The sequence below is a fragment of the Zonotrichia albicollis genome, chromosome 2, assembly GCF_047830755.1.
Source record: "Zonotrichia albicollis isolate bZonAlb1 chromosome 2, bZonAlb1.hap1, whole genome shotgun sequence".
In the NCBI taxonomy this organism is placed as follows: Eukaryota; Metazoa; Chordata; class Aves; order Passeriformes; family Passerellidae; genus Zonotrichia; species Zonotrichia albicollis.
The window spans coordinates 67,991,249-68,018,993 of record NC_133820.1 but is presented as its reverse complement, the minus strand read 5'-3'; the positions used below and the strand labels follow the sequence as shown (position 1 = coordinate 68,018,993).

The 27,745-nt window shown below is 42.3% G+C and overlaps 1 protein-coding gene across 1 annotated transcript; it reads right to left on the bottom strand.

Moving 5' to 3' along the window:
* Positions 1–159: 159 nt before the first annotated feature.
* Positions 160–24,177, bottom strand: RUBCNL (rubicon like autophagy enhancer). The gene is made up of 16 exons (XM_005482372.4): positions 24,065–24,177; positions 23,404–23,512; positions 21,190–21,298; positions 18,475–19,140; positions 13,960–14,045; positions 10,080–10,290; positions 9,067–9,171; positions 6,952–6,994; positions 6,462–6,594; positions 5,913–6,058; positions 5,090–5,154; positions 3,711–3,949; positions 2,872–2,933; positions 1,811–1,964; positions 1,600–1,690; positions 160–1,138 (listed from the first exon to the last, which is right to left on the bottom strand). The coding sequence occupies exons 2-16, from the start codon at positions 23,473–23,475 to the stop codon at positions 1,041–1,043; spliced, it is 2,280 nt and encodes a 759-aa protein (XP_005482429.2). The 5' UTR covers positions 23,476–23,512; positions 24,065–24,177; the 3' UTR covers positions 160–1,040.
* Positions 24,178–27,745: the final 3,568 nt, after the last annotated feature.

Sequence of the window (27,745 nt, the reverse complement as noted above, 5' to 3'; positions counted from 1 at the left end):
TGCAGCCCAGGGGAAGGATCCACACTGGAGAAAGGGAAAAGTGTGAGGAGGCAGGAGTAGAAGAAAGGAGCAGTTATGGACTGACAGCAACCCCAATTCCCCATCTGCCTTACACCACCTGGGGCAGGCTGTAAGGTAGAAAAATCGGGAATGAAGATGCCAAGTTCAGCCTGGAAAATGGGTGGGTGAAGCAAGGGAAAATTATTGGTTTAGTCTTTGCTTTTCACCACCCTACTCAATTTCTAATTTACAATGCATTTAATTTTTTCCAATTCAGGTTTTGTGTTTTTATTTAACCCATGAGAGTAGCTAGCAAGTGATCTCCCTGTCTGTATCTCAGCCTGTGAGCTCTTCCATCTTCTTTTCTCCCTCTGTCCTCTTGAGGAATGAGGTGAGAGAGCAGCTGGGTAAAGTGTGAAGAGCACCTAGCAGCAGGCCAAGTTAACTCAGCACAAGCTGTTGAACTGCTGTGTTTAAAAGAAACTTAAAATTCACTGGTTCACAATAAGCATTTGCCACAACAATTTTAGATTAGCATCTGCCTAAAACTTGCAGACAAGTGTTTTCTATTTATTGTAGAGCTTTTCAGAGAATGATTTTGTACTTCACCACTTTTTCCCCATTTCCAAAATCAAACACAGGCAAAGACTCCCAACACTTTCTTACCATCTATACATTATCTGCAGAATTACAGAGATGAATCATTTTTACATGAAAAAATACAGTATTAAAAATCTTACATCCAAGGACAAAACATAGCAACAAAAGGCAGCCCAAAAAATTAACATCCAGTCTGTCACCATTAAGATGAAACTCCTTCAGGATGAGTTTTCAATGACAATAATGAAAGTTGACATTTGTTATTTGTTTTTCTGGTTTTTTTTTTTTTTTTTATTTTACCCCCCATAAAGGAGACATGCATTAAAAACAGTAATGTCTAAAACAACATTATTTAACACTTAATCATGCACCTGAAGATTTGGCTCTGAGCATCTTCTAAAGCCAGCAGTCAGGGGAACCCAGTTTCACTGAGGCACCAGTCACGGAGTTTCTGAAAGAGTCCTCCGAGCTGAGATCCGCAGACATTTGGGGCAGCCTCCAGACTTGAAGCATGCTTTGTGAAAGCATGTTTTGCACTCTGTTTATACACACAGAGTAGCATTTACAGGAAAAAAAATAGAATTAAAAAAAAATTAATCAACAGCTCTGTTCCTTGAATCGTGTTCTATCATGTACATATCAGCACAAAAGTAAACAGAAGCAGTGCAAGGCTGGGACAACCACCACCACTGTAATAATTTACACTGAATGCTGGCAAGATCTGATAAAACAGCTCTCTCATGCCTAGATCCAAAAAACAGCCTCCCCCATGGTCAGGCAAATGCCTGGTTTTTCTATCTAAATCCACTGATATGAAACAGCTGCCACAAGCTGATTTTTGAGGATGCATGCTGTCCATGGCTTCCAAATGCACATGCAGGTTTTCAAATATGCATGCTTTCAGTGAAGCTAGTTCTCACTGTTTCAAGTTAGTCTAAATGGTTTTATGCACCAAAATTCCCCCAAGGAAGAAAGAAAAACATTCAGTCTGGAACATACCTGGGCACCTTTTACATTTGGCAGTCTGATATGGAAAGAGCAGGTCTGCACTCTGACAGAATTCACAGATAAACCCCTTCGCTTGACAGAGCTACAACAACAGCAAAAGGGTTGAATTTAAATATAAGTAAAAATTATTTGGGAATGGCAGCAGGGATATTTCCTTACAGTAGCAGCTGCAAGGACACTAAAATCCCTGTTTTTTCCTTACCTCACAGCCATCTACATGAGAGGTGGAGCTCTTCAGAATATCTTTAAGAAGGGGCAGTAACTGCCCTCGTTTGATCTTCACCAGATCATCCAGTGAGAAGAGATGCAGCTCCTCTGTCAGATGGCTGGGAACCTGTTCAAATTCTTTCAGTACACTGCAAAGAGAAATAAAACCAAAATAAAGTTACAAAAAGTTGTTTTTCAAGTGTATTTCCAGAATAAGCATCTTTCACTTCTCTAGTCACATGGGGATTATACATGGCAAGTTCCTGCTATCTACCTCCCCTCCCAGTTTGAAATCACTTTAATAAAAATTGGAAGGTTTGGGATTTAGAATAAACTCTCTGCTTTAAACATGCACTCCTCAGGCTTTGGAGTTGCCATACACAGTTACCCCAGTAATCCTTAAATAATGTGTAAAAGGCTCTCTGCTGCCTCAGGAACAGTAGGCAAAATCCCAAATAGTATCTAATAAAATAAGCAAGGCTTATTTATTTGCTTTGCAAAGAGGACTTTGAGGGGTTTTATCCTGCACAGGTTACTACTGGGTGACACTATGCTTGTGCTGAGCAGGTTAGCACTGAAAATAGAGCTATTGGTCTTTATCACTACTGCTTACTATTACTTTCATTTTAATATTTTTAAAAAATGAACTGAATTGAGCATTATGACAGATTTCTGGAAGAAATCTTTAAATGCTCAAGGAAAACTCTTGTTAATTTAAAAAAGCCAACATATTTTTAAAGACAAGTATTCTCAGAGAGCTAAGTATCTTGGACATTTTAAGGAACAAGAACCTAGGAGAAACAGAACAGGAAAAAATACACACCTAACTAAAATGGCTCAACATTTAAAACCAAACTATATTACAACAAACAGTTACCACATAAAACTTGTACTTCACTCAAATTTGCAGTGCAATAGAAGGCAGTTTTTTTATTAGAGTTCTCTAACGATCATATCAACTTATTGAAAACTGCACCCAAATGTCTCTAAAGAAGGCTCTATAAGCACATAATGTACATTTTAAAGCTATTTTTCATGCATAACCACAGTCCATACCTTTCAGCAAACCTGCACGTTTTCAAAAGCTTTTTTAAATGAAAAAGCTGCTCTTGCGCCTCCTAAAAGATGGAGGAGAAAAACAAAGCTGTTTTTAAGTCAAAAGCATTGCTTTTATATATTCCTATGTGAGGAACACCACTATTTGAGTCTGCAACCCTTGCAAGTACACCAAGCCACACCTACAATAAGGGATTTTACACTTAGCATAGCATTAAACAAATTATTTTCTAATGCACGAAAGCCAAAGGCAGGCAAAGGCTATTTTTATTCCCTGACAAGTGAAGCAAGTCCTAATGCCAAAACTGGCTGCAGGTCTTGATGCATGCTAGACCCACACCTGTGTAAGAACAGGTAAGCCAGGCAAACTCCTCAGCCAAGAAGGGAACACATGCCTACTTGCAATCTTCAGCAGAACACTCTTTATGAAGCTGTAGGAGTACAGCTCTTACAGAAGCAAAGGATGTTTCCCCAAATGGCCCACAAAATTAAGGAATCATTGCAAAATTACAGAACTTTTCAAACAGCCAAAAGCCAGAAAAATGTAAATATTTACGGCTGGAGACCATCTCCCTTATATGCACTAAAACTGGAAAACACTAAGGAAACACCTCCCAAAGAAAACAGGGCTAAGGAGACCTCTGGCATAGGTTAGAAATGCCTCTCTCTGCTCCCTTCACCTGAGGGAAAAGAAGGCAAGTCCCAGAAGTGGTGATGGGTAAGTCAGAAAAAGACAACCCTTCTCCTTACCCCATACACACGCAGGACATCCTGCCCTAAGGACTTCTCTCTGAAAGTCTCAGTCCCAAAAATTCCAAATTAAAAAAATCCACACTTACCCTGACCCTGTCCATTTCTTTACTTTTCGTGTAGAGGGTTTTGTTAATAGATGACACATTGAAAATGGGTTGCTGCCATATGCTGTCCAGTAGGTGTTTGGAGAAGTTGCAGACATAGTATTTTTTGAAATCCCACTTTGAAAGTATTCGTGCAGGAATAGAGGACTGGGCATAGCTGTGGCAGCAGTCACAGAAGTACTTCCCCAGGTAGTCACAATAGCGGAGTCTCCTGATATATTCTGCAGGCAGACAGCAATGAAATTCTGAGTTTTTTAAAAACTTACGGGACATAACTCTTGTCTGTATGCCTATCCTGTCTAAATAACTCAGATCTAGTGGAACGAAGCGAAAGGGATTTTTTTTGTTTTATTCTTTTCAGTAGAGGGTTTTATCATTGTGGTGAACACATGCACAAGGCTTGTGCTTGGCATAAGAACAGAAAGTTTTCCTCATTTCCATATTTATTCAACTGATTATAATTATCAACATAACATCTTAGAAAAACCCTGTTGATTTAACCACAAAAGAAACACTATGTAAAATACACAACAAAAATACTTCCACCAATTTTGGAGTCATGTTGGTACAATACTTTTTCACATCAAGAGATTTGTGGGTTTTTCCCAGTTATTACAGCATCTCCTATTTGCTCAACTTAATGTGCCATCATAGATTGTTGATGCTTTACAGGACCCCACAAATGCTGTTCCTGTGAGCTGACCCAGAGCGAGACTTAAGAGCCACTTCAAAGATTTCTTAGGTAAGGTCTGTTTGTCAGTTCAGTGAAACATTGTGCTTTCAAGCACTTCTCACAAAGTATCAGGAATTACACAAAAAAAACAGGAAAGGTTTTGTCATCAAGATCTAAAGAAACAAAAAGTTTTAAAAAGACACTCCAAAAGAACAAAGCCACAGATTCCTTGGAATCAGAAGCTTGCCTACAGCCCCCAGAAAGAGACTTTTGGCAATGTCTAAATTGGCACAGGGAAAGAATTATTAAAAGAAACAACTGGACTATGCAAAACCAGCACTTTCCAGCCAGGAAGCTTGATTTTTTTTTTTTTTTTTTTTTTTTTTTTGGTATAGTTTGTTTTTTCTTTTTCTGTTTTATGACTGTTACAAATTTTTGTGGTTTATGAGAAGGATATCTATCAAGTATTGTATTCTGTATTGCATGAAAAATTCCAGACACCGGAAAGATCCAACTGTCTGCTTTACTATTGCAGGCACGTCCAACAATGAGACTTTCCTTCTAGCTCAGATAATTTTAAAATTGTGGTACATCTGTGTTGGTGAGGATTATAGTCTGGTTAGAGTACTGATAACAGTACAAGCACTGTATTTATTAGGGGTTTCTTGCCAGTTGTGGTAATACTTACTGCTTTCTATCGGGGTTCCACAGCCAACACACGTGAAGTTTTGAGCAGCCACCACTGCATCTCTCCTGTACACAGAGGCAAAGAGTTAGACCATTCAACACCCAAAAGACAGTTTTAATTAACATTATTCCAAAGTGCAAAAGAGCTAACACTGGCACCAGGGAGAACGTCCACCTCAGGAGCTGCCTCCTAAACCTTCACATGGAGAGATTCCCTAACACTTGTTGAAAGAACTAAATTATTTTCCATTTCTTAATGTGGCATCAGTATCATAGGATTTGGAGAGGGGAAATTCACATTTGCAACTGAAAAGGCAACTGTACCTGCAGCAACACAGGGAACAGCCAGTTTGCTTACTGTCTGCATGTCACAGCGTTTGATGCAGGGTGTGACAGCCATTTCCTCACACATGACCTGCTGCCTGCCCCCACTTTCTGAAAACCAGCTATCCATAAAATACTAGCAGGACAGCAGGGAGAGGCAAGAATATTCTCCAGGTAGTGTCACAAAATGAATTTTTCAGGAGCTAAGTACACTGCCACTGTAACACTAAAGAGTACGTGCATTATCACATGGAAAACTGTACATGCTGTGTTAACCAGGACGTGCCAAGAGAGGGAAAAAGAGGCCAGCTGTTTTCTAGTGAGGCTGGAGACAGACACTGCAGAAGGCTGTGCCATGCACCAGCTCTAGACCTGTTCACAGATCATCTGCACATGCACTAGATCTGTTAATCACCCAAGCTCCTTCCATCAGCCTTCCCCATGCTATACTAAATGACAATGCCCAGATTCCTCAAAATTGGAAGGATGAAGTCACTTACTTGACTGAAGGATGAATATTAAATATAATCTGTGATCTTGGTGGGGACCAGCCAGAAGATCCTCTCAACTTGGATATGATCTTTATTTCTTCAGCCAGATTCACACTGGACTCAAGTTCTCTTGGAATCTCTTCTTTCAGCCCAGACTATTGGGAAAGACAAGCTCATGAAGACAACCAGCCCATCAACTGGACACATGTTAAATGCTATAGGAGATGTTTATCTCCCTTTATACTCCAGTATTTTAAAGTTCAGTTTTCACCTGCATGTAGTCCCCCCTCAAATTCCCTCATATCAGTCCAAGAAGAAAGTACATCCTGATTTTTCACAACTACATGTTTTACGTGTGCTGAATTTTGCTGGAGAGAGAAGACATTTTCTAAAAATTTAGATGAAGTGAACTAACAAACTGTAAGCACTCATGTGTATTTGTTTTCTTTTTTTTTTTAATGTAGCTTCCTCCTTTCCCTAGCAGTGAAGCAGCTGCAGTGAGACCATGATTATTTGGGGAAGTGAATAAAGAGCTCGTTGTTTTCAGATCAGACTCACTCTCTGCTTAGATGAGCTCAGGCAACCAGACAGCTGAACTGCAGAGTCTGTCTGCAACCAATATTTTCTGAAAGCTCTGCACAACTCCTGCGCTGTTGCTTCAGCAGAATTGCAGCCTGGTTCAAAAGATGATCTGAAAGGTAAGGAATACTGTCAGTGAAAAATAGCAGCATGTGATCAGTATCTCCACTGCCTTTTCTGCACCCAGGAAAAGTTTTCTCCCATTCCTTCATTCCTAACCTCTTTCTTTGATACACCCAGGCCCTCGAAGAGGCACAGACACCACCCTCCAGCAAGACTAGGGGACCAGAGAAACACTGCTAAGCCAAGCACCAGAGACATTTGCTGTCAAGCAGCATTCCTTCCCCTTCCTTGAGAGGGCTCAATTTACCACTCCCACAACTTTCCCTGCCCCAGCCAGAAGAACCATCAGAAAGCTGCTCCAGCAGAAAAGGTAGAGCCACAGGGCTATTGTAGTAAAAATACACACCTTTTATCAGGGGCAACAGACAGATTTTCAAGGTCTTCAAGTTCTGCAGTAAAGGAGAAAATTTTATCAAACCATTTAAGAAACAAAGCATCTCTTACTCAGCATTATTTTAAAAATACTTTGTGTTACCACAGTGTCAGTTTCAAATATATTCATCTTTCCAACACCCTTCCTAGATGTGGGAAATAACCTCAGCCATGGTTGCAAAACAGGCATAAGGAGTCTTATCTCCTCTGCATATCCCTGATGTGATGAAGAATATTCCCTAATACCTTTGCATCCTATCATCACCATCAGCCTGCCTTCAAGAGCTGAAACGGTAAGGAGAGAATAAATGCCTGCTAGTCAAGGTCCAGACAGAAGTCACTCAACAGCACAGAGCCAAGAGAGGCCACATTAGCTTTTTTGGACACTAACAGAGGTTTGGAGACCCCAATCACAAACATACCAGTCAATGCTATAAACATGTTAGTAACAGGTGAGATTAATGCAACTAAAGGACACACTTCATTATTCATTAAGGACACAATATGCTTATGCCAACAAGGTGTTCACATTGGTAGTGTTAGTCTTGACCATGCTTATTGCTCTCAAGACAAATGTTTCCTCATTTATACATCTCAAAGTAACTCTTGATGCTAGGAATGTAGTTCTTTTGGGAGCTTGTTCTTCATTAGTAGATCAGGGAAAGATGAGAGGAAAAAGTAAGTCTCTAAGACCAGAGAGAACAATAAAAATCCATTTGTTATCAAGAAAAGATAAAACAAAGGTTAAAAGTTGCACAGGCCATTTTTCAGGGTTTCTATTTCTGTATGTGTAAAAATCAGAAGCAAACCAAATGAAACTCAGGGTGTCCTAAAGAGAAGCAAAGCCCATGTAAGAGAACAGAGATATTGTGCTCTAGTCCTGAAGCAGAGGGAGAGGCTGCCTAAAACTGAGTCAATCAGTTTCATTAGGAAATTATCATCATGTCCTAAATTCTCTCAAACTATGCTATAGCTGACTGAGGTTGTGCCAGTTTCACACCTTCTTCATGCATGTTCCTTTGGTTTAATTCTTAGACATAATTTTAGTCCATCTGTTGGGTTTGCATGGCAAGATTTTGGTAGCAGGAGGGGCTATGGCAGTGGCTTCTGGGAGAAGCTGCCAGAAGTTTCTCCCAAATCTGAGAGCCAATGCCAGACAGCTCCAGAATGGACACACCACAGGCCAAGGCTGAGCCCATGGCCACGGTGGTAGTGTCTGTGGGATAACAGAGCCAAAATGGGAGGGAAAAAGCCCTTCACAGTTGCAGCTGGAGAGAGGTGTGAGAATATGTGTGAGGAACAGCCTTGCAGACACCAAGGTCAGTGGAGAAGGAGGGGCAGGAGGTGCTCCAGAAGCCCGAGTTCTGAGCTCCAGGGATTCCCCTGCAGCTCCTCATGCAGACCATGGTGAGGAGGCCGTGCCCCTGCAGCCCATGGGGATTAATGGGGGAGCAGAGATCCCCCTGCAGCCTGTGGAAGAGCCCAGGCTGGGGCTGGAAGATGCTGAAGAAGGCTGTGATCCAGAGGAAAGAAGCCCATGCTGCAGCAGGCTCCTGACAGGATGTGTGGGAAGCCTCAAGAGGTAGAGAAATCCTAAGAGAAGTTTAGCCCAGGAAGAAGGGAGAGGTGAGGTGGAAGGTGATTTAAAATTTAATTTCTCACTATCCTATTCTGATTTGATTAGCAATAAATTAATTTCCCTACCTTGACTGTTTTGTCTGTGACAGTTTTTGGTGAGTGATATCTCCCTGTCCTTATCCAACCCTAAAGCCTTTTGTTCTGATTTCCATCCCTTTCCAGTGGAGAAAGGAAGTGACAGAGTGGTTTGGTGATCACTTGGTGTCCAGCCAGGGTCAGCTCACCATGCTCTCAAACCAGCAAAGATATTCTTTCCTAGAAATGAAATCCTGTAGCAGTCTGATATTTCTGCATGTGTTCTAATAAGGACCTACACATACATAACTGTTTCCATTTTCTCATGTTATTTCTCCTACAATAACATCTACTAAATCAAGAGAATTTCCAAACAATAGAATAGATTCAAGTGAGCAATATATCTATTTCTGCAGTTACAATTTTAAAGTCTTACCAATAATTACATATTCATCCTCTGAGTCACTGTGGCAATGAAATCTGGTAACCTCTTGATGTGATGGTAGATGCACTGGGGAGCTGAGAGGCAGCAAAGCACAGCCTGCCCAAGACAAGGATAAGATCAGATAAACTGTTCCAGTATTTATAAGTAGCTGCAATTATGCTTACATTTTTCATCACTTGCCAAAACTTTAGCACACTGACTGCATTTACAGAGCAACTTTAATTGTTTTTATACATACACAGAGCAGGCCAGTTCTTGGGAGTCTGTCATACAGTATGTCTCTCAGTTTCTCAACCAGAATCTTGCAGAGATAAACCCAAACCTTTTATATTGCCAGTGGTCTCTCCACTTTTCATGTCCAAGAACACCATTCATTCTTCCACAGAATTTATGTAATTTAGACTTTGTGTCACTTCAGACTCATGATTCATCACTAAGATCTGTACTACTCAAGAGACTAAAATCCACTTAAAAATGCATGTGCTGACTAAAGCATAATAATGCCAGGAGTACTTATTATCTTGCCTTAAACTATATGTGAATGAATACTCTGGAGAGTCTCACTCAAACCAATTGCACATTGGTTGCATTCCTCATCTGCATACTGCAGAAGCAAACACAGGAGGAAAGACACAAATTGCAAATACTACCAAAAAAAAATGTAAGCAGAGAGAAAAACAGCCAGCTACAGGCATGCTCTGTGGAGTCATGCTTGGCTTTGTGGCATTTAACCCTACATTTTAATTTTAATGTAAAATATGATTATAATTTATAAAACATAGGTGTGAACCACCTAGGTGGTGGCAAAAGGAAGTATGTGACCCACAGGAAAACACTTGTGGCATAATGACCCTTAATGGACCCAGCTCCCCAGAGACCTCTGTCAAAGAAGGTGACAGAGGATTTCGTTCCAAGCAATGCCCCAATTTGTTTAGTATTTTCTTGCACAGAAACAAACAGCAAAGGCTTTAAAACAAGGTTACATTCTAAATTAAGTAACTTGCCTTCATAACCACTGTCTGAAGAGGTAACAGAAGAATCAGACTTCTTCACTCCAGGGTAAGAAGATAATTCTGAGTCAGTGTGATAGCTGCCATCTGATCCACTTGTTTCCTCCACACCCCAGGACTCTGCTTGTTGTTGGCTGAGGATATTACATTTCATTTTTTCTAGTGATGCTATAATCATATCTGCGACAAAGAAGTGTGCATTCTCCTGGACACGACATTGGAACCCTCATTAGTACACAGCACAGCTGATATTTAGTTAAGATGAAGTAAAATGTATCATTTTCCTCCCATACTTTTTCAACTCTATAAATAAAAATATAAGCCTGTCTGACCTTTTATTTAAACTCAAAAACATCACCCCAAGGGCAATTCAGGAACAGTATGCAAAAGGCAACTGCCTAGATAATTGTTTCACCCTTGATTATAACATCCAATCTACTTTATCTTACCCATGTATTAGATAAAAATGAACTTGATTGCACGACTAACTGGTGTATATGTAAGCATTTCAGGGATGCAGTCTTCTAGTTACACTGGATTATTTAGTATGCAAGCATACATCCAAGTAACCTATTTAATATGATTTAATTTCATGTCAATGTGTATGAGCAGCTTTGCACACAGGCTAGCTGGATGGGGCCAGAAGTGGCAAGTTTTGAATGGAGTGTAGATCTTCAGGTGGTGGGAAGCACAGGAGTTGGTAAAATGTTTTCATGTGTTAGGAGTTAGGGCAGTGAGGTGGGAAATATGCAGTGAGATAGCTTACATGGGCAATTCAACCCTAGGTAGAAAGTCTGTGATAAGAGTAAGTGAGAACCTGGCTCCCCTGGGCTTCCCACTGCCTTAAATAAAAGGCAGCTGTTTCAAAGTTTCACTCCAGCATTTCCAAATCAGACAACACTTCCTTGTGATGCCTCTTGCCATCTTGCCTGCCCTGGTCACCCATCCTCTAGGAAAAGGGACCACTGAGACATAGACACACACCTGGGGCTCCTTTCCTAAATCACTGCTGTATCCCTTGCTTTCTGAGTCTAACAGAGCACCCCACCAGCCCCACCTGAGCTACTGCTGATGGTCTGGGCACAAGTCCCACACCAGTCTCAGCTCAGAAGTGGATACATCATGGACAGATAGTTGTACTCAGGCACCAGGGTGGTAACCCAGAGATACCCAGGACACTCTCAACTGCCATGTGCAAACAAACTTACATCTAAAAGCTATGGTAGTATCCAAGGCTAGAGACTTTTGAGTGCAGGATGATTAAAGCTTTAAAAAAGTGGCTTATGCTCAGAAAATTGTACCACTCAACATCAGTATTCATTATATCCCCTCAACTTGTATGGGAACCATGAAGAAACACATCAGTGTATAGGAATAACTAAATCTTAAGGAGCACAACAGACAGCACAGCTTTCTTACTGCTCACAGACAAATACATGTAGACAAGATTAATCTCAGCATAAGAATGCACCCAAGTCCCTGTGGGTGTTTGGAGAGACTTATCTTTTTCCTACCACTAATTAATATGACTTGCTTGGTGCCCAGTTTCCCCAGAGACAACTTTCAGTGAACTTCAGGAGCCCAGGAGTTTGCTATCCTTCCATTAGCAAAGAAATAATTTAAAATCCTTTTTTCCTTTTGGGAGTTATCTCCTACTTTGAAGATAGAAGTCTCAAGTTAGTGGCAGAACACAGCCTATCAGCATGCCCTGCTGATAAAAGCAATTATGAGTGTATCTGAGAGAGCTGCATTGAAAAACATGAAACAGAACACACAGACTCCTGTACTCAGCATGACTATCAGCTTTCAGCTCTGCTCTACTGATAGCTCCCTCACCCTGCAAAGCAGACCCAACTCAGCTGTGACACACCAACCTTCTCATTTCTGTCCTCTCCCACTAACATCAGTGGAAAGTCCCTTTAAGATTATCTGACCCATTTCTTTCCTGGCACACAACTACAACTGCAGGACCTACTGACACCACATGGATGTTAACTTTCAGTCCTAAAGCTGAAAGAGTGTAGTAAACCCCTCAGGTTTAGCCAGGGCCCCTTGGAGAATAGAATGCTGACACAGCGGCAAAGAATTTTCCTGTCTCCAAGGACATCCGCCTTGTACCTTATCCCTATAGCCATGTAAGGCAATATTGTGTTAAACCCTACTATTGGTCACTTATAGTCACTCTAACACCTTTGCCATTGGTCAGGATTAGATCCAGGCCAAGGGTATAAAAGTAGCATACTGTACCCCTACTAACTCGGAAGAAGAAGAGCTGAGACCCTTCACAGACCCCTACAATAAAGCCATACTCGTAGAACAGCCAGTGTCTTCTGCTTCTCCTCTCTCTACCGTCTGCTGGAGCCTTAAGCCAAGAGAAAAGCTACCTAGCAAGCAAAGCTGAAATCACAAGAGCTGCCTAATCACTAAGAGCTGAATATCTCCCTGCTTGCTAAGAGCTAACCCTCAGCCTTGGTCTGAGAGCGAGCTGGCTTCTAGCACCCAGTCCCCTTGGGGACTGAGCTCTAGAGCTGTAACAGCTTGCATAAGATAAGACCAAGCTAAGCTCATTTAAAAGAGATTATTTCACAAGCTAAAAGTATTTGAAATTTAGTGGGTTTTTGTTTGGTTGGATTTTTTTTTTTTTTTGTTCTTTGGGTTTATTTTAAAGGCAGCCTTGCTCATAATTAAGCTTTTGCTATCTTTTAACTTGTAATCACATCAGCCCCCAATCTCTGCACAGTAGTAGTAGCTGATAAGATCTTTATTCACTCAACACTCAGATTGTGGTTTCTAATCCAGATACCAGCTCACTGGTCTCCTGGTGTCTGAAAACTAATTACTTTTGTTTTAGGTCCCACAATAAAGATGGAGAAACATTGTCTCCTTTCTGAAACACCTTTCATAAAAAGCAACACAAAAAGCTAGTTCAAGTTCATCGAGTTTTGGTGTGTGATTAATTGAGTGGGTTTTGTTGTTTGAAATGCACCTTATGGATGTTGAGAGCTTCAAACCAAAGGCAGAACTTGCTCCTCTGGTAAAACCAGTGCTGTGCACAAAGATGGTGATTACCTCTGGGGCCCAGGACGTGGGACAACATGCACACAGTCCAGAAAAAAAATCCCCTTTTCTAGGCACATTTTTAAAGCTCTTTTATATTAAATCCTACTTATTACAATCCATTAAGCCCTCTTTTTCCACTGTTGGAAAGGATTAATATTTAGCACACAGAGTTATGTGTGACAGCTTTAACTCCTCATCTTTAGATCTATTTACAGGGTTGAGTGGACTGCCTATCTGGCAACACACCTAAGACTGTTTGAGGCCCTTATGAGAAACTGCTTGAATTACTGCAGCTCTTAAGAGTTATTGGTATCCATACTGTAATTCTTTGACAAAAAATCTCATATGCTTATCATCAGCACACACAAAAAAAAACCCCCATCCTCTCCCCATCTTTTGACAGTAAAAGCATGAGGTAAATCTCATACATATGCACGCATGCAGCTGCAAGAACTTCTATGTAACATACTCTAATATAATTTTAAAGTTACTAATGTTACAGTTTGCTTTCAAGGAATGTGTGGGGAAATGATGGAATGAAAAGCAGAAACATACATTGTTCCTGTATGTATTTTCATTATTTAAAAATAATTAAAATATTTAATTAATGGGTCAAGAGTAGAAGGCAAATTATGAAATAGGCATTTTATGTTTGTAGATTCACCCATAGAGGGCAAGAAGAGGGAAAATAGAGTATTTGTAAAGATTAGTACATCTATCAGGAAGTTCTTTTATTAAGAAACACCTCTCGTCATTTGGTTTTGCCACAATAAAACGTAAAAACCATGATGATAATAGCATTTGATGTCCTCACCTTTTCCACATCCTCTGGAAGCATGCAGACGTCCTGCAGTGAACGATTCAAGGGTACAGCACTTATATTCAAAGGAGAAGTAGAACCTGAGGGTATAACAAGAACTTTTATTAGTTACTTTCTCTGCAGCTCCCACGATGCATGCTGGGACTTACAGAAAGCAAAGCAAGGGTTTTTCCCCAAAACTGAACCCACTGGGGCTGGAGGCTGTGGTGGAAGTTAAGGCAGAGAAAAATGTGAGAAACACGCTGTCATTTGACCTATTCTGGCAACATGAAGCATGAACATCAACTACCAGATAAACAGAGTTTAAATGCTGTGCTGTGACAGCAGCACTGCACTCCCACACAGCTCTCTCCAAGCTACAGCCTGAGCTGCTGGGGACAACCACAAACAGAACTTGAGGCTGGATTTGCAGCGATGCTCTGCAGCTAACACTGCACTCTGCTCCTTCACAGCTCCTGGAAGAAACACAAATCCCACTGCTGTCTGGGCATGCAGAGAGATGCACCTTAAATTCCCCATATCACTGCTGGTATTGTGTTTGCAAACACTAAGTTGGGAAAACATTTTGCCATTACGTTTCCATACCCCTAGGAAATGTCCCTCCTGCTTCCAAATGCAACCCATACTGAATGGTACTATGTCCAACTGTGGCATTAGCCACAGTATTTCTCCCCAGAATTTCTCCCCAGTAGTCTCTGATGAGTATGTGAAATAAAATTTATCTCTTTTTCTCCAATAAGAACTTTTCACTGTGCAGCAGAGAACACGTCAGGTTTTTACTGGGGCTTACTACCTCTTCCTGGACCTTGAACTCGCAGAGTTTCTGTTTCACCCTCATGATGTTCACAGGATAAAACATGTGGTAGAAAAGGGCCACCACACAGACACCATTTACACACTTTGCAAATAGCACACTTAATCAATGGCTTTTTATTTTTTAAAAAACACCCCTCCTAAATTGGTTTAAAAGTCACAGGCTAAAGAGCTCCCACAAAATATGATCATAATTTATGTAAAGCTTTTCTCCAACTGAGGGACACTGACTCTCAGGCCTAGTTTGGATTATTTCACAGAATCACAGAAATTCTAGGTTGGAAGAGACCTTTAAGATCATCGAGTCCAACCCATGTTCTAACACCTCAACTAGATCATGGCACCAAGTGCCACATCCAGTCTTTTTTTATGTTGCTGTACCTAGAGAAACCATTATGCTGCCCTGAGCCTTGATGACATCAGGCAGTAAAGTCAACACTGCACTCAAGCAGAGCGACACAGATGGAGAGTTTTTGTACAGAATTATTAATACCTCCATTGTGTACACCATGAAGGAAAAACAGAAAGGCTGACAATGTGACTTTTCAAAACACATTTAACGGCCTAATTAAGTTATTTTCATACCTACCTGATGATTCATCTTACTAGGTAAGCTCTATAGCTTGATAATAGACTACATTCTCATCAGTTAAGATAACAAATATTACTCTCTAAACTAAAAATAATAAGCAGAAGTAAGGAAATGGGAAAATTATTCTTTTCTCTTTAAAACATAATAAGACCAATTCATCTTAAATATAATTTTGAAATCTAATGGGAGCTCTCTCCTTTGCTTACCTCTTGCATCCCACTTGCATCATTAAGTAAAAAAAGAGCGTAAAAAAAGCACAGGGAAGGAGCCCAGCACATCGAGCAAGGGGATGCAACTCTGGGTCTGATGCAGAAAAGTTATCTGGTTACCCTTTTCTCCTGAGCACTGTTGCCTGAGGCTGCTGGGGCTGGGGAAAGAGCCCTAAGCCCGAGAAGGAAGTGACTTGGATGCACATAGAGGTTAAAAGCAAGAACAAGCTTGTGAACTCAGTGACACACCGGCCACAATAAAGCCCCCAGAAAACACTAAACTCAGTCAGAAACTCTTCACTAACAGTGACAGAGCCTTTTCAAAAGGCTGAATAAGGGCCATTCTCTGGTAGCCTCAAACATACGAACGCAGCCTAGCAGGAATTTCAGGGGACCAGCAGAAAATCCCACTAAACAAAAATTATATTCCACTGAAGAAGAAATTTTCCTAATTTAAGTGATATTACATAGTTTTCTTGTATCTTGTGCATCCCTCAGCAATTCTCCTGTGAGAAACCATCATCTCTAAGACAGCAAGTCAGCAAATCCTATTTTGCAACTCCTGCACTCAAATTAGGAATTATATTTCTTGTTTTTCATTTTGCTATTCACTTTTCACATCCTCATAGTACCGGACAGAGCAGGAGAGAATGAGATCTCATTACCCAAGCTACCCAGTAGCGAGTCAATGGTTAAAAGCAACAAGGAATGAAGAAATGCAGAAGTTTTCACTTTGTACAGAAATGGCCTGAGTTTAAGGCAGACAGAACATACCACATCACGAAGTGTCTATCAGGATCCTGCCTCCTATGAGGAGTATCTTTTAGTAAAATCAAGGATGCTCTTCAATCACCTGGCTGCCACATTCCTTGCTCCCTTTGTTTTGGAGAGCCAGCAGCACTAGTGCCTCAACACAAGCTTGTGACACATCCTCTCGTGCCAGAAGGTCGAGTCAAACACGATGTATTTGTTCTCCTACACGTGCCTCGCTGACCCCGAGAGCCTGGGCTGTGCTTTCCAGAGCCAGCTCTCCAAACACGTGTCACTGGCCTCAGCCAGCCCCAACTGCCGGGTGTGGTTTCCTTCTCCCTGCTGGGCACTTCTCGAAGGCACGGAGCCAACGCAACACCCAGCAGGAGGAAACAGCCACAATCGTCACATACTGGCTGATGACAACAGCCTGTCCCAGATGACAGAGGTGTTACTAAGAGCACACAGTCCTGCAGTGGCATGTGCCTGTTTGAGACCTTGCTGCCAGCTTAGACCTTGGAGGAGTTCTGGGTGAACAGCTAGAAAGGATCAGAAACTGGAAGTGGAGGTCAGTGGAGTGTCACCGTTAGGACTACTACTGACCAAAGGGAGAAGGAAAAACCCAAATCGAAACAAACCAACAAAACCTAGACATTGTATTATTCTTTTATAATACAAAGGCAGGATGAACACTCCCTGCTCTTTGCCTTTATTCCAGTAGAAAAATCTGACCTCAGCTGCAATATTTTTATGAAGCTCATAATCTATCATCATGGAATCATAGAGGGGTTTGGATTGGAACAGAAGTTGAATATAACCTTGTTCCAAACCCCTTGCCATGGGCAGGGACACCTACTACACCAAGTTGCTCAAAGATCACTCACAAGACCAGGTTGGTCAGGACCCTATCCAACCTGGCCTTGAACACTGAAAGGGATGGGGCATCCACCACTTCCCTGAGCAACTTGTGCCAGTCCCTCAGCACCCTCATAGTAAAAGATTTCTTCCTAATATCTGGTCACTCTTCCTATTTTTTTTATAAGACCCCATCTAAGTACTGGAGGGCTGCCACAAGGTCTCCCTGGAGCCTTCTCCAAGCTGAACAACCCAAGCTCTGTCTTCATAGGAGAGGTGCTCTGTCCACCAGAACATCTTTGTGGCCTTAAGTCCTCAGATACCACTAACATCCCTTATAAACAAACCCAAAATGCTTCATCTCACTGTACCAAAGGCTGCTCCTGTCAATATTAGGTGTTAAACAGGAGGGGACTGTTCGGCTGCCTCAGCCAAAGGGCAGGGACCCCAGCCTGCAGCCCAGGAAGGCTGGCACACCTCATGGAGGCCCCACAGTCCCAAGGCCAGGCCAGCTGCTCCCCCGGCCATCTCAGGGACACGTGCTGAACTTTCCCACTGAACAGCTCCTCACCTACACTGCCCAAAACCCCCTGACACTGCAGGGACAGAAGGCACCCTGCTCAATGGACACCCTCTGCTAGCAGCCCTCAGCCAGTCCTCTTCACAGACAACACAAGGGATTGTCCATTCAGCTGGAAACTGGTGAAAGGTATAAAGAACCTGTTTTACATCCGATAGGGGTTTGTGTCTCCAAAACCTCAGGGCACTTGCAAAGGAGAACAGGAAAAACAGTCCCACTGCAGAACAAGCCAATTTAGTCATAATAAACTGGATGATAATGCCCTACCTCCAAAACCCCAGAATCCAAGGACTTCCTCTCCTCCAGCTGCTGCCAAACACAACACAATCCCACACACACCAATGAATCACTACCCAATCCATGCTATTTGCTGTTGGGAAAAGGGTAACAGTGAAGACAAGATAAAGCTGGTAGAAAGCTCATCCAGTGGATGCTCTACATTTCTCACAGCTCAGCAACTTCTACGTTTTATCTACAGTTGCATATTACAAAAGCATTTCTGCATCCTGAGAGATGCCTACTGCAAAAGCATAAGCATCTCTCATTTCACCAACCACTCCTCAGGTTCTCCTTGGTTTTTAAGCTCTTTCTCCCCTCTCTCCTATTTTGAGTGACAGCATCTGTTTTATTTGCAATCCCCATAAATAAGGCTCACTTCAATTACACCTCTTTGCAGAGATCTTACACCAAAAATGCAGGTGTAAAGTTACCTGTTGGATTGACTGGCTCGGACTGGGAAAGGCCACTGGGAGAATCGCTGTCGCAGCTGCTGAGAGGCACAGGCTCCACGGAATGCGGGTATTTCACTAGATCTGCTTTACCAACAGCTGAATCTGAAAGCAACCTTGTGAAAGCCAAGTCTCTTTCAGGGGAGGCACAAGATTCTTTTCCAGAATGCACAACAGCGGATGTGACGGTGCCTCCTGTTAACGTCACCTGGGTAAAGCAGTCACGCTTCAGAGGGGACACGCTTGAAAGAGTGAAACCATTCAAGGAGGAAGCAGCAGGATCTCCATCAGTATAACGGGGACAAGGGAAAGTATCCAGTGAAGGTTTGGGGGAATCACAGTCTGAGTTGTTCCAACATGCCCGGGGCCTGGTAAACCGAATATCTGTTTGTGTACAGACAGTGCTGTGATGTGCAGAATCACTGTCGCTGTCATCACGGCTGTCCCCAGTGCTGCTTTCTTCCCACTGCTCCACATCACTGTCCGGATGCTCAGCTCCCTGCATTGTGCTCTGCTCCAACACCAAAGAGGGCTTCAAACCAGATGCATTTAAAACAGACATGAGAATGTCTTTGATAGCTTCAGCACTGCCTGGGTATGATCCAAAACTTCCAGCATGTCCGATCACTGCTGGCCTTGAACATTCATCTGTTCAGAAATTACAATAAAACAAGAGGTTAGGAAATAATATTAAGAAAAGATTAATACACAACATGAATAAAATGCATAGTATTTTTTACACAGGAGAGAAGACAGGACAGCTGAAGTCACTCACCACTCACTGCTGCCTCTTTCTGCAAAAAACCTCTTGCTTTCTGCACTCAGGAAGGAATTCTGTCATTGATAAAGGCTAGGTAATAAACCAACAGTAAAGTATTCTGCTGCTATCCAAACACAATTAGCTAAGACTTTAATGGTGACTGATTGTCAGTGTGCTCAAAAATATCACTGTTCTACAAAACAGGATAACAAAACTATTACTAGAACAAGTACTGACCCTGTTGCCAATAGAAGATTACATTATAGTAAGTCACATGGAAGATCAATAGAGCAGAAAGAGTAACAAAAATACACTCAGTAACACAAGGTCAACGTGCTTGTGTGTTTCAGTTTGGGCAGACTGGAAATGGCTAAAGTAAACTTCAGTCCCATTATTCATGGAGTGGCAACACTTGGCCAAAACCATAACAAACTTAGCCCTGTCACGCCAAGATCATTACAATGTCTCTGAAAGAATGAAAAGCACTGACAAGGTCCTATGTGATCTACTGCAAAACTCAGTTCAACAGAAAATGGAAAAACTGCTTTTAGTGGCAGATACAGCAACATTAGCAGGACACAGAAGCGTGCACCACAACCAGTAGCTTTTGAAGAATAAACTGAAGTCCTGTACCTTGAACAAAACAAACAAAAAACCCAAAAACAAACTAAAAAAAAGCCTCAGAGGAACTGCCATAATCCAAGTAATTGAGAGATTAGACACAAAGTCTATGTTCAAGAAGAAACCATTGACTACAGCAACACAATGAAGTTAATAACAATCTCCTTTGGGGAAGATAAGTCAGTTGTAAAATTCTAAGAATAGATACAATCAAGAAGAATTATTTCCAGGACAAAGAACTCCTAGTTAGGACCACAAGGATTGTAAAACACTGGTGATGAAAAAAGGAGGAAGTCTTGCAGACTCCAGACTTTGCCCAGAGATTGCTCTCCTTGGACATATCTCACTGGAAAACAATAAACTTCTCCATAAGTCTCTCACCTGGAAGCCTACATGCACGCAAACAACATGATTAGAAAGTTTACTAAAGAAGGGATCAAAACCAATGGTTTTTGGAATGGCAAGTCCATATAAAGACCAGTGCTCATCAAGAAAAAACTGGAAAAAAAAAATCATCATCATACATAACCAAAACTGCAAGAGCTGCTAATAAAACTAACCTCGTAAAGCCGGGTCAAAATCAGCCAGAGTATGTCAGTAATAGGGATCAGTCACCTGCCACTTGCTAGGACAAAGCTCTTGCAGAAATAGAACAAAACTGCACATTTTACTGGCTGCACTTGCAAACAAACATCTTGCCAATGTAGCCAGCCATGGCAATATAAAGACAGGAATGGGAAAATTAAAACTAGCTGACTTTCAAACAAATACATTTCAAACTTTTCAGGGAAAGAAAGACACTTTGAAAACTACTGACATTTCAATTGCACAGGAATACCTAAATTTGGGCTGCAAACATCACCTTCTCTGTGCAAAACATGTAGTGTTATAACAAAAAATTTGTAAAATTTTATGAGCTGAAAGAGGCCACAAAGATTATCTAGTTCCAATCCCCCTGCTGTAGGTGGGGACACCTTCCAGTAGACCAGATTGCTCAGAGTCCCTTCCAACCTCACCTTGAACGCTTAAAGGGAGAGGGCATCCACAGCTTTTCTGGGCAACCTAATCCACCTTCACATGCAAATGTCAGCATTAACTAAAACAGCCAAACTACCATTGAAAGGCAAAAACCACCCATACTTGCAAATTGTATAATGTATTTTGATGTTGTACCACCCTCAAAGCCAATAAGCAAGGAACCCTCTTCAAACAAACTAGACTTGTTTAGTACACACAAACACCAATAGCTTTTGCTAGCACTACAAGCACCAGTAAAACTCCCCCAAGGGAGGCAATGTGGGACAAACTGGCATTACCTGAGAGAACAGAGATTTGAGGCGTTGGAGCCAGGCAGCTAATCCTCACAGAGGGATTTGAAGAACACGCCGAGTCAGTGAACGCCACCTTTAGGCTTTCGTGGTTTAACTATAACGAGAACAGAGAGGCAGACAATTTGGTTATAAGATAACAGCACTCTGCTAATGATACCCTCAGTGACACAGTCATCCCAGCAGGAAGAACACTTTTCTGAAGCCTGCTGACAGTCACCTAACCACTGCCTACATTTCTGGCTGCCTGGAAATCTCCCCAGAAGCACACACTATCTGGAGAGCACTCACATCTCAGCTCTACATCTCTCATTTCACTCCAGAAGGCAGGTGACCAAAAGAAACTCTCCACATCAGGAGGATTAAGCATGTGCATAAGGCACAAATGAGAACAAAATGCTGAATAGGATGCCTGTGTATCTACCAAAACAACAGTAATGGAGTGGAAAAGAATTCAAGGAACCGCCAATCTGTATCTGGAAGTATTGGCCGTTTTAGATGTATACAAATTATAAGCTAAATCTATGAGGATCCAACTCCACAAATATCTGACCCATGTGCTGCTTTATCTCCCAGCTCTAACAACTGGGAGCAGTGTGGTCATGTCACCTAAATTGATAGAACACAGTGCATGCGGTTCATGTCAGCAACGTGACTGACCCAGCGTAATGCAAGAGGTGACACAGATAGATAGTACTCGACCTGGCACAGGAGCCTGCCAGTATAAGCTGACCAAAATCTTGAATGCATCTGAACTGCCTAAGCAGGTTTATACCAGATCAGCTCTTCACATTTTGCAGTCATGATGCTTCCAATTCAGTATTTCTACCCTCAAAGCTGGATTTACCATACTGTCAAACCACTGTAAGCTGAACCAGGGAAACAATTTAGTGCAGATACTCAGGGGCTAATTTCAACAAGAGACTCTGATACACTCAGGACAGAAAAGCAACAGGTATCCTCCCTAAGCTCATAAATTCCTTGTGAAGACCTAAAATTTGTCCCCACCTCCCTGCTGCCTCAAGTATGTCATGGACCTGCAGAGCACACCACAGAAACCAGGGAAATGAAAGGGATGCCCTGCTCCCACATGCACGTCGTTAAAACCCACTTAACCAAGGTGTTGTGCCTTCCCCCAGATCAGTGAGAATGTCGGCACACTGAAGCACGACCAGGACTCCTCTCACCCTCCCCTGAACTCTGTGTTCCCATAAAAAGAGAAGGGAGTTAAGGTGTGCTGTCCTCGGCCACCCCGGGTTGGTGACCTTTACACTTCCTATGTGGAGCAGTGAGGTGAGTCAGAGTACAGCTTTGTCCAGATACCCCTGAGACTCACGGAAAGCAGAAGAAATTAAAACCCACAGAGAATTTCCCTTTTAACTGAAGAATAATGTTTCAAACCAAAAACAGTACGTTTAACTTAAAATATTTAGCGTTTGATTATGCCAGTGCTTAGAAAAATACTCTTTTCACTATCTGCTAGTGTTTTGTTTCCCCCCGCCCCGGTACTTCTTTAGAGAAACTGGCATGTAGGCAGGCTTTATACACATAAACATCATATGGTCAAAACTGTTTTCAATATAATTAACAAACTCTCAGCAATTAACAGATTCTACCTCTTAGGATGCAAGCATCCCAACTGCCCAGCAAGATAAATACAAGTGCTTTATCAGTAAGCATAGCTGTTAAGGGCGCTGAGTTTTAAGACTTTTATCTTTGTTTTTAAACAATGCTCCCATCTCTCAGCTCTTATCCGAACGGTGTGAGAATTCAGGTACAATTTCCATTTACTCTCCAGATGCTTCGATTTCAACTAAATCACAGGGGGAAAAAAAAGCCACATAACTGTCCCCTCCAATAACCGAAAAAAAAAAAAAAAAAAAAAAAAAGCGCGATTGAAGAGCAGTGATAAGGAAATACAACAACAACAGAAGCACATGGAAAGCACAACACACTGCCATAACACAAAAAAAAAAAAAAAAAAAAAAAAGAAAAAAAAAAAGGAGAGAGACAATAAAAGAAGTCTGTCTTTTCCTCTTTCCTCCCTCACCTCAGTATTGGGACTGTGTGTCCCAAGTTAACTCTACCAGCACTTAAAAATAACTTACTACATCCACTGAAACGAAAAGCTGGTTTTTGATCCAAAACTCCCCTGTGCTAAGAGCACACTGTGCCACCATTCAGAGGACTCCCTTGCCTCACCTTCTCAGAGCAGGGGTGTTTGAAGACTTCTGTTCTGCTGAAGCTGGCGAGCGCTACTGCATGGACAGACATGATGGGAAAGCTTTCATTTTTCGGTGTAGTTAAATACCTGGAAGTAACAGACAGAATTACAGTCACCACTACGTTATCCGCGCTTCTCCATCTGTTTTGCAGACTCTACAGTTAATATTCGTAACTATTTTCCCTCCCGACTTGGCACGCCTAGAGAAGCTCACCGAAAAGCAGAGCTCAGCAACAATGGAAATGTGCTTTTAAAAAGTGCTAACTAGACGGGGGATCGTTTGTTTGCCTGCTAGCTTTTTAAGTAACACAACAGAAAAACCTTCCACAAGCATAAGAGGAAGATTTTTGATCTGTGGTCTTTCACAGTTCGCTGTAAAAGGAGGAAGAGCGGTAGCAGAGTGGGCACAGCGAGCTCCGTGCTCCGGCTCTGCAGCAGAGGCTGCACCCCCACGCCGAGTGCCGGCCAGGGGCAGGGGGGGCAGCGGCGACGGCAAACGCCGGCGATGTCCCTGCTCAGGGCAGGGCTCTGCTGCCATCACGGCTCGGCAAGCGCTGAACGCGGAGGGAGATCCCGGCACCTCCCGCCGCCCCAGCAGGCACGGACACCTCTCCCCCCGGCCGCGCCCCCCGCTCCCACCTGCGGCCGCGGCTCCAGCGCCTCACGCCCGCCCGGCCGCCGCCGCCGCGCCGACGATGCTGAGGCCGCCTCCTGCCCGCTCCACGTCCCTCCCTCTCCCTCGCTCCCGGCCCGCCTACCCTCCCTCCAGAGGCGGAGCCCAAACCCAGCCACGCCGAGCACATCTAAACAACCATAAAGCGGCTGCGGAGGAGTAGCGCCGGGGCTTTGAGCTTGTCTGGGTTGGAGAAAATGAGGCTGAGGGTCGGCGACCTCGTTGCTCTTTACATCTTCCTGAGGAGAGGGAGGGGCTGAGCTCTTCTCGCTCAGGGACAGGGCGCGTGGGAATGGTTCAAAGCTGCTCCTTAAGTTTACACGGGACAGTGGGGCTGTTTCTTTGCGGAGAGGAACGGCGGTCCTGGAGGTGGTCGGTGCCCCAAGGCTGTCCATGTTTGAGAAGCATTTGGACAACGACCTTATCAATATGCGTTAACTTGGTCAGCACTCAGTTACTCAGGAAGTTGGGCTAGGTGATCACCCGAGTATCGCACAACCAAACAAACCCAAGAGGAGTCAAGTGGGAATGAATGGAGGGTGTTCTCTCGGTCGGTGTGAGCTGAGGTGGAGTACAGTGAAGCTTCCAGGCAGCATATGGAGAGCAACTCAAGGATCAGCTGTACCCGAGGACTTGCTAACTGGCTGATTAGAAGTGCCAGGTCCATTCTCACTAAGCTTTTGGAAAAGAATTGAGCCATCTGCCAGGTTGATCTACGGAGTCAGCTGCCCTAGCAGGCTCAAAACTAGCAGGCTGTAGTTCCTAGTAGCCAGTCTGAGATAAAAATAGAGTAAAGGAATGCTGAGCTGTATTTGTGGAGCTAAAAAATTGCTGATTGTTCATAAAGAGCAAAAAAAATATGTGCAGGAACTTAGGAAATCACAAATTGTGAGGAAGTGGGAAGGAGATAGAGTCCAGATGGTACTATGCAGAAATAAGTAGAAGCAGTAAATAGAATGTAAAACAGAGCTGCAGCTGAAAATGTGGCTTTCAGATGTTCGGGAGTAATTGTCTCCTTTTTAAGCACAAATTATGACTTAGCCAGTAAATGAGACAGTGGAAATGGGCTGTGGAAACTCAGGAGGAGCTGCTGGCCACGCTGCACATTTGCCTGAATTTAGTCTGGATGGAACTCTATGTAACCCTGATCTCATCGAAGATGTCCCTGCTTATCCCAGGGGGGTTTGATTAGATGTCCTTTAAATGTCCCTTCTAACACAAGCTATTCTATGATTCTGTGTTATCCATGATGTGAGTTTCAAAGTCCCAGATACAGAATGGTAAATTCACATTATTATTTGTAAAAATAAATTATACTTTGGAGATGTATTAATGTCACGAAGGGCAGGCAGTGAGATAGAAAGGTTATAGATTTATTTGTAGTTTTTACTAAAGCCTGGTAAAAGATGTAGCTAGGGAATTTGTGTTTTAGTCCCATAAAGTTTTCCAAAATTTTTCCAGGAAAATAATTATACAAATGAAGAAAACTAAGTATGTCTGAAAGCAACACAACACCAAAAAAAACCCAACTGTGGTAGCATTTTCACATCCATTTAGTGCTTTTTTCCCCCTCCTTGCTGCACTCCTTGTACATATATGTGTGTGTGTTTGTGTGTGTGTGTTTTGCCAGGAACCCTTGTACTGTATCAGACCCCTTGCTTGGATATGATTAAAAGCACTTTTTGCACGTCACCAACAGAAATATTAGAAACTGGACAAATGCAGAATCATGAGGAAAAAGGGGAAGAAAATGTCAGACTGTTTTTAAAGTTGATTAGGTGGAAACTCAACAAAGCTAGAGTGCATCAAACTGGCAATAAAAGTATCACCCACAGTGGCTTAGGAAGAGGCAAACCCAATTTATTTTCTCTGATGTATATGCCAAAACAAAAAGCATCAGCAAAAATGGGTCCCAAACCTTACAGCAGAATGTCAAAACCCAGAGGCTGGGAGCAGAGACAGCAGATTAAAAGCCCATCCAAGGGCTTCTGTAAAGGAACCTTCCTACTTTCCATATCTTGGGCATGGAAGTACATGTCCTGCAAACTTCAGGGTATAGACCACTGAGATCTTTGAGGTACAAAAGGATACTGGGGAGAACTAAAGCAGATTTATTGAGTGTCTCCAATAAAGTTTATTTATTTTATGTTAAAAGCATTGTTCCTGACAGGGACCTAGGAGAGTCCTGACTCTGTAATGTTTGCATCAAACTGCCTGAAAGTAATCAGGAAGAGGAGGATTTTTAATCACACCTAAAATAGCTCAAAGTTGGCAATTGTTTGGAAGACTTCTAAGACTTCTACAGAGAAGCCCCAAAGGCTTTCTTTTTTTTTGTTTTTAATTTTAAGGCTAATGTTGCAGAATGACCCAACTCTACCTGTTGGGGAAGATGACTTTTGAAAAGACTCTATTCCTAATTCTCCGGAAAAGAGCTACCAGGAATAGCTTTAAAGTTAAACATGTAAGCAATATAAAAGGAGGAAGTACACAAGTAATTGCATGTAAAACCAAAATAATTACAAGGATAGGAGAACTATTCGAAGCCAAATGTACATCCAGGAAATTGGTGGTCAGCTGACCTTGTAAAGAATTCCAAACATGTTGATTTACAGGCATCCACTCAAAATACAAAATATGTCTGAGGGTGTTGGTCCCCTGGCACAGGATGACAGCTTGAGACAGTGTCCTCAGCTTCCCACTCAACTGGGTGTGTGGCCACACTGCTCCTGAGCAAGCTACCAGAGCCTTGGCATGCTGGTGGACCTTGCAGGGCTGTGGCACATCTCCATCAGAGCAATGCACATCCTGCTTTCTTCCCTTTTTTTCTGGCAGATACTTAGTTACAAATATGTAGTAAATTCTAATTGCTGTGGCAATGTGATTTAATCCTAGTATTTGAATAGAGGTTGATAAGTGGCTTGGCCACTCAAGTCAGAAGGTCGAGGAGACCAAAGGCACTTTAGTCATTCCCGTTCAGAAATTCTGACTCTGCGCTAGTGGTACTGTGCAGAGTCAGAATTTTAAATGAGTTTAAGCCTTTTTAAAAACTGTAATGAGCTGAATTATTCTCAGTAGAAGACAGAGTTCAAGTGTCCTTCTATGTATCCTTTTAAACATTGAAAGTGGAGCAGAGAAAATGATAGAGGGGAGCTGCTTTCAGGAGGAGTAGAGCTGGATTCTGAAGGTTGAGGAAAGAAAAAAGGGAAAGACCTTGCAGTTTTCCAATAAAATCAGTCTGTAAAGGCTTTCCGGTATTGTTCATTTCAAGGCTTATGGGAAAAGGCTAATCCTTACAGCTATGAACTGAACATCAGAAACAGTTGAAAAAGCATCACTTTTGGATGTTTTTAACAATAAACTCTGCACCAGTACAACTGCTGAGGCAAGGATTATACAGGATATTTAAAGTCAAAAATATACTATATGAGATTCATATTTCAGTAACTTCTGTTTTTAACCTCTTGTTTAGCTGAGGATGCAACTATTCCTCATGAGTACAACTTTAAAAAACCCTCACTAATGTAGGAACACAACTTGCATAGCAATTTCTGAAGTGAACTGTGTGTGGAAGAATCCTGGAGAAAAAGGGAGAAGAGTGAATCAAAGAGAAGTTAAAGAGAGAGGAAATAGAGACATTTATGAGCTAT

What these genes read in the sequence shown, in the direction of transcription:
- RUBCNL (XM_005482372.4), bottom strand. Translation starts at nt 23,475, where the DNA reads ATGTCTGTCCATGCAGTAGCGCTCGCCAGCTTCAGCAGAACAGAAGTC. An exon ending in AACACCCCTGCTCTGAGAAG is followed by an intron (nt 21,299 to 23,403) that starts GTGAGGCAAGGG and finishes TTCTCGTTATAG; the next exon opens with TTAAACCACGAAAGCCTAAA. An exon ending in CAAATGTAAAAGGTGCCCAG is followed by an intron (nt 1,139 to 1,599) that starts GTATGTTCCAGA and finishes GTGTATAAACAG; the next exon opens with AGTGCAAAACATGCTTTCAC.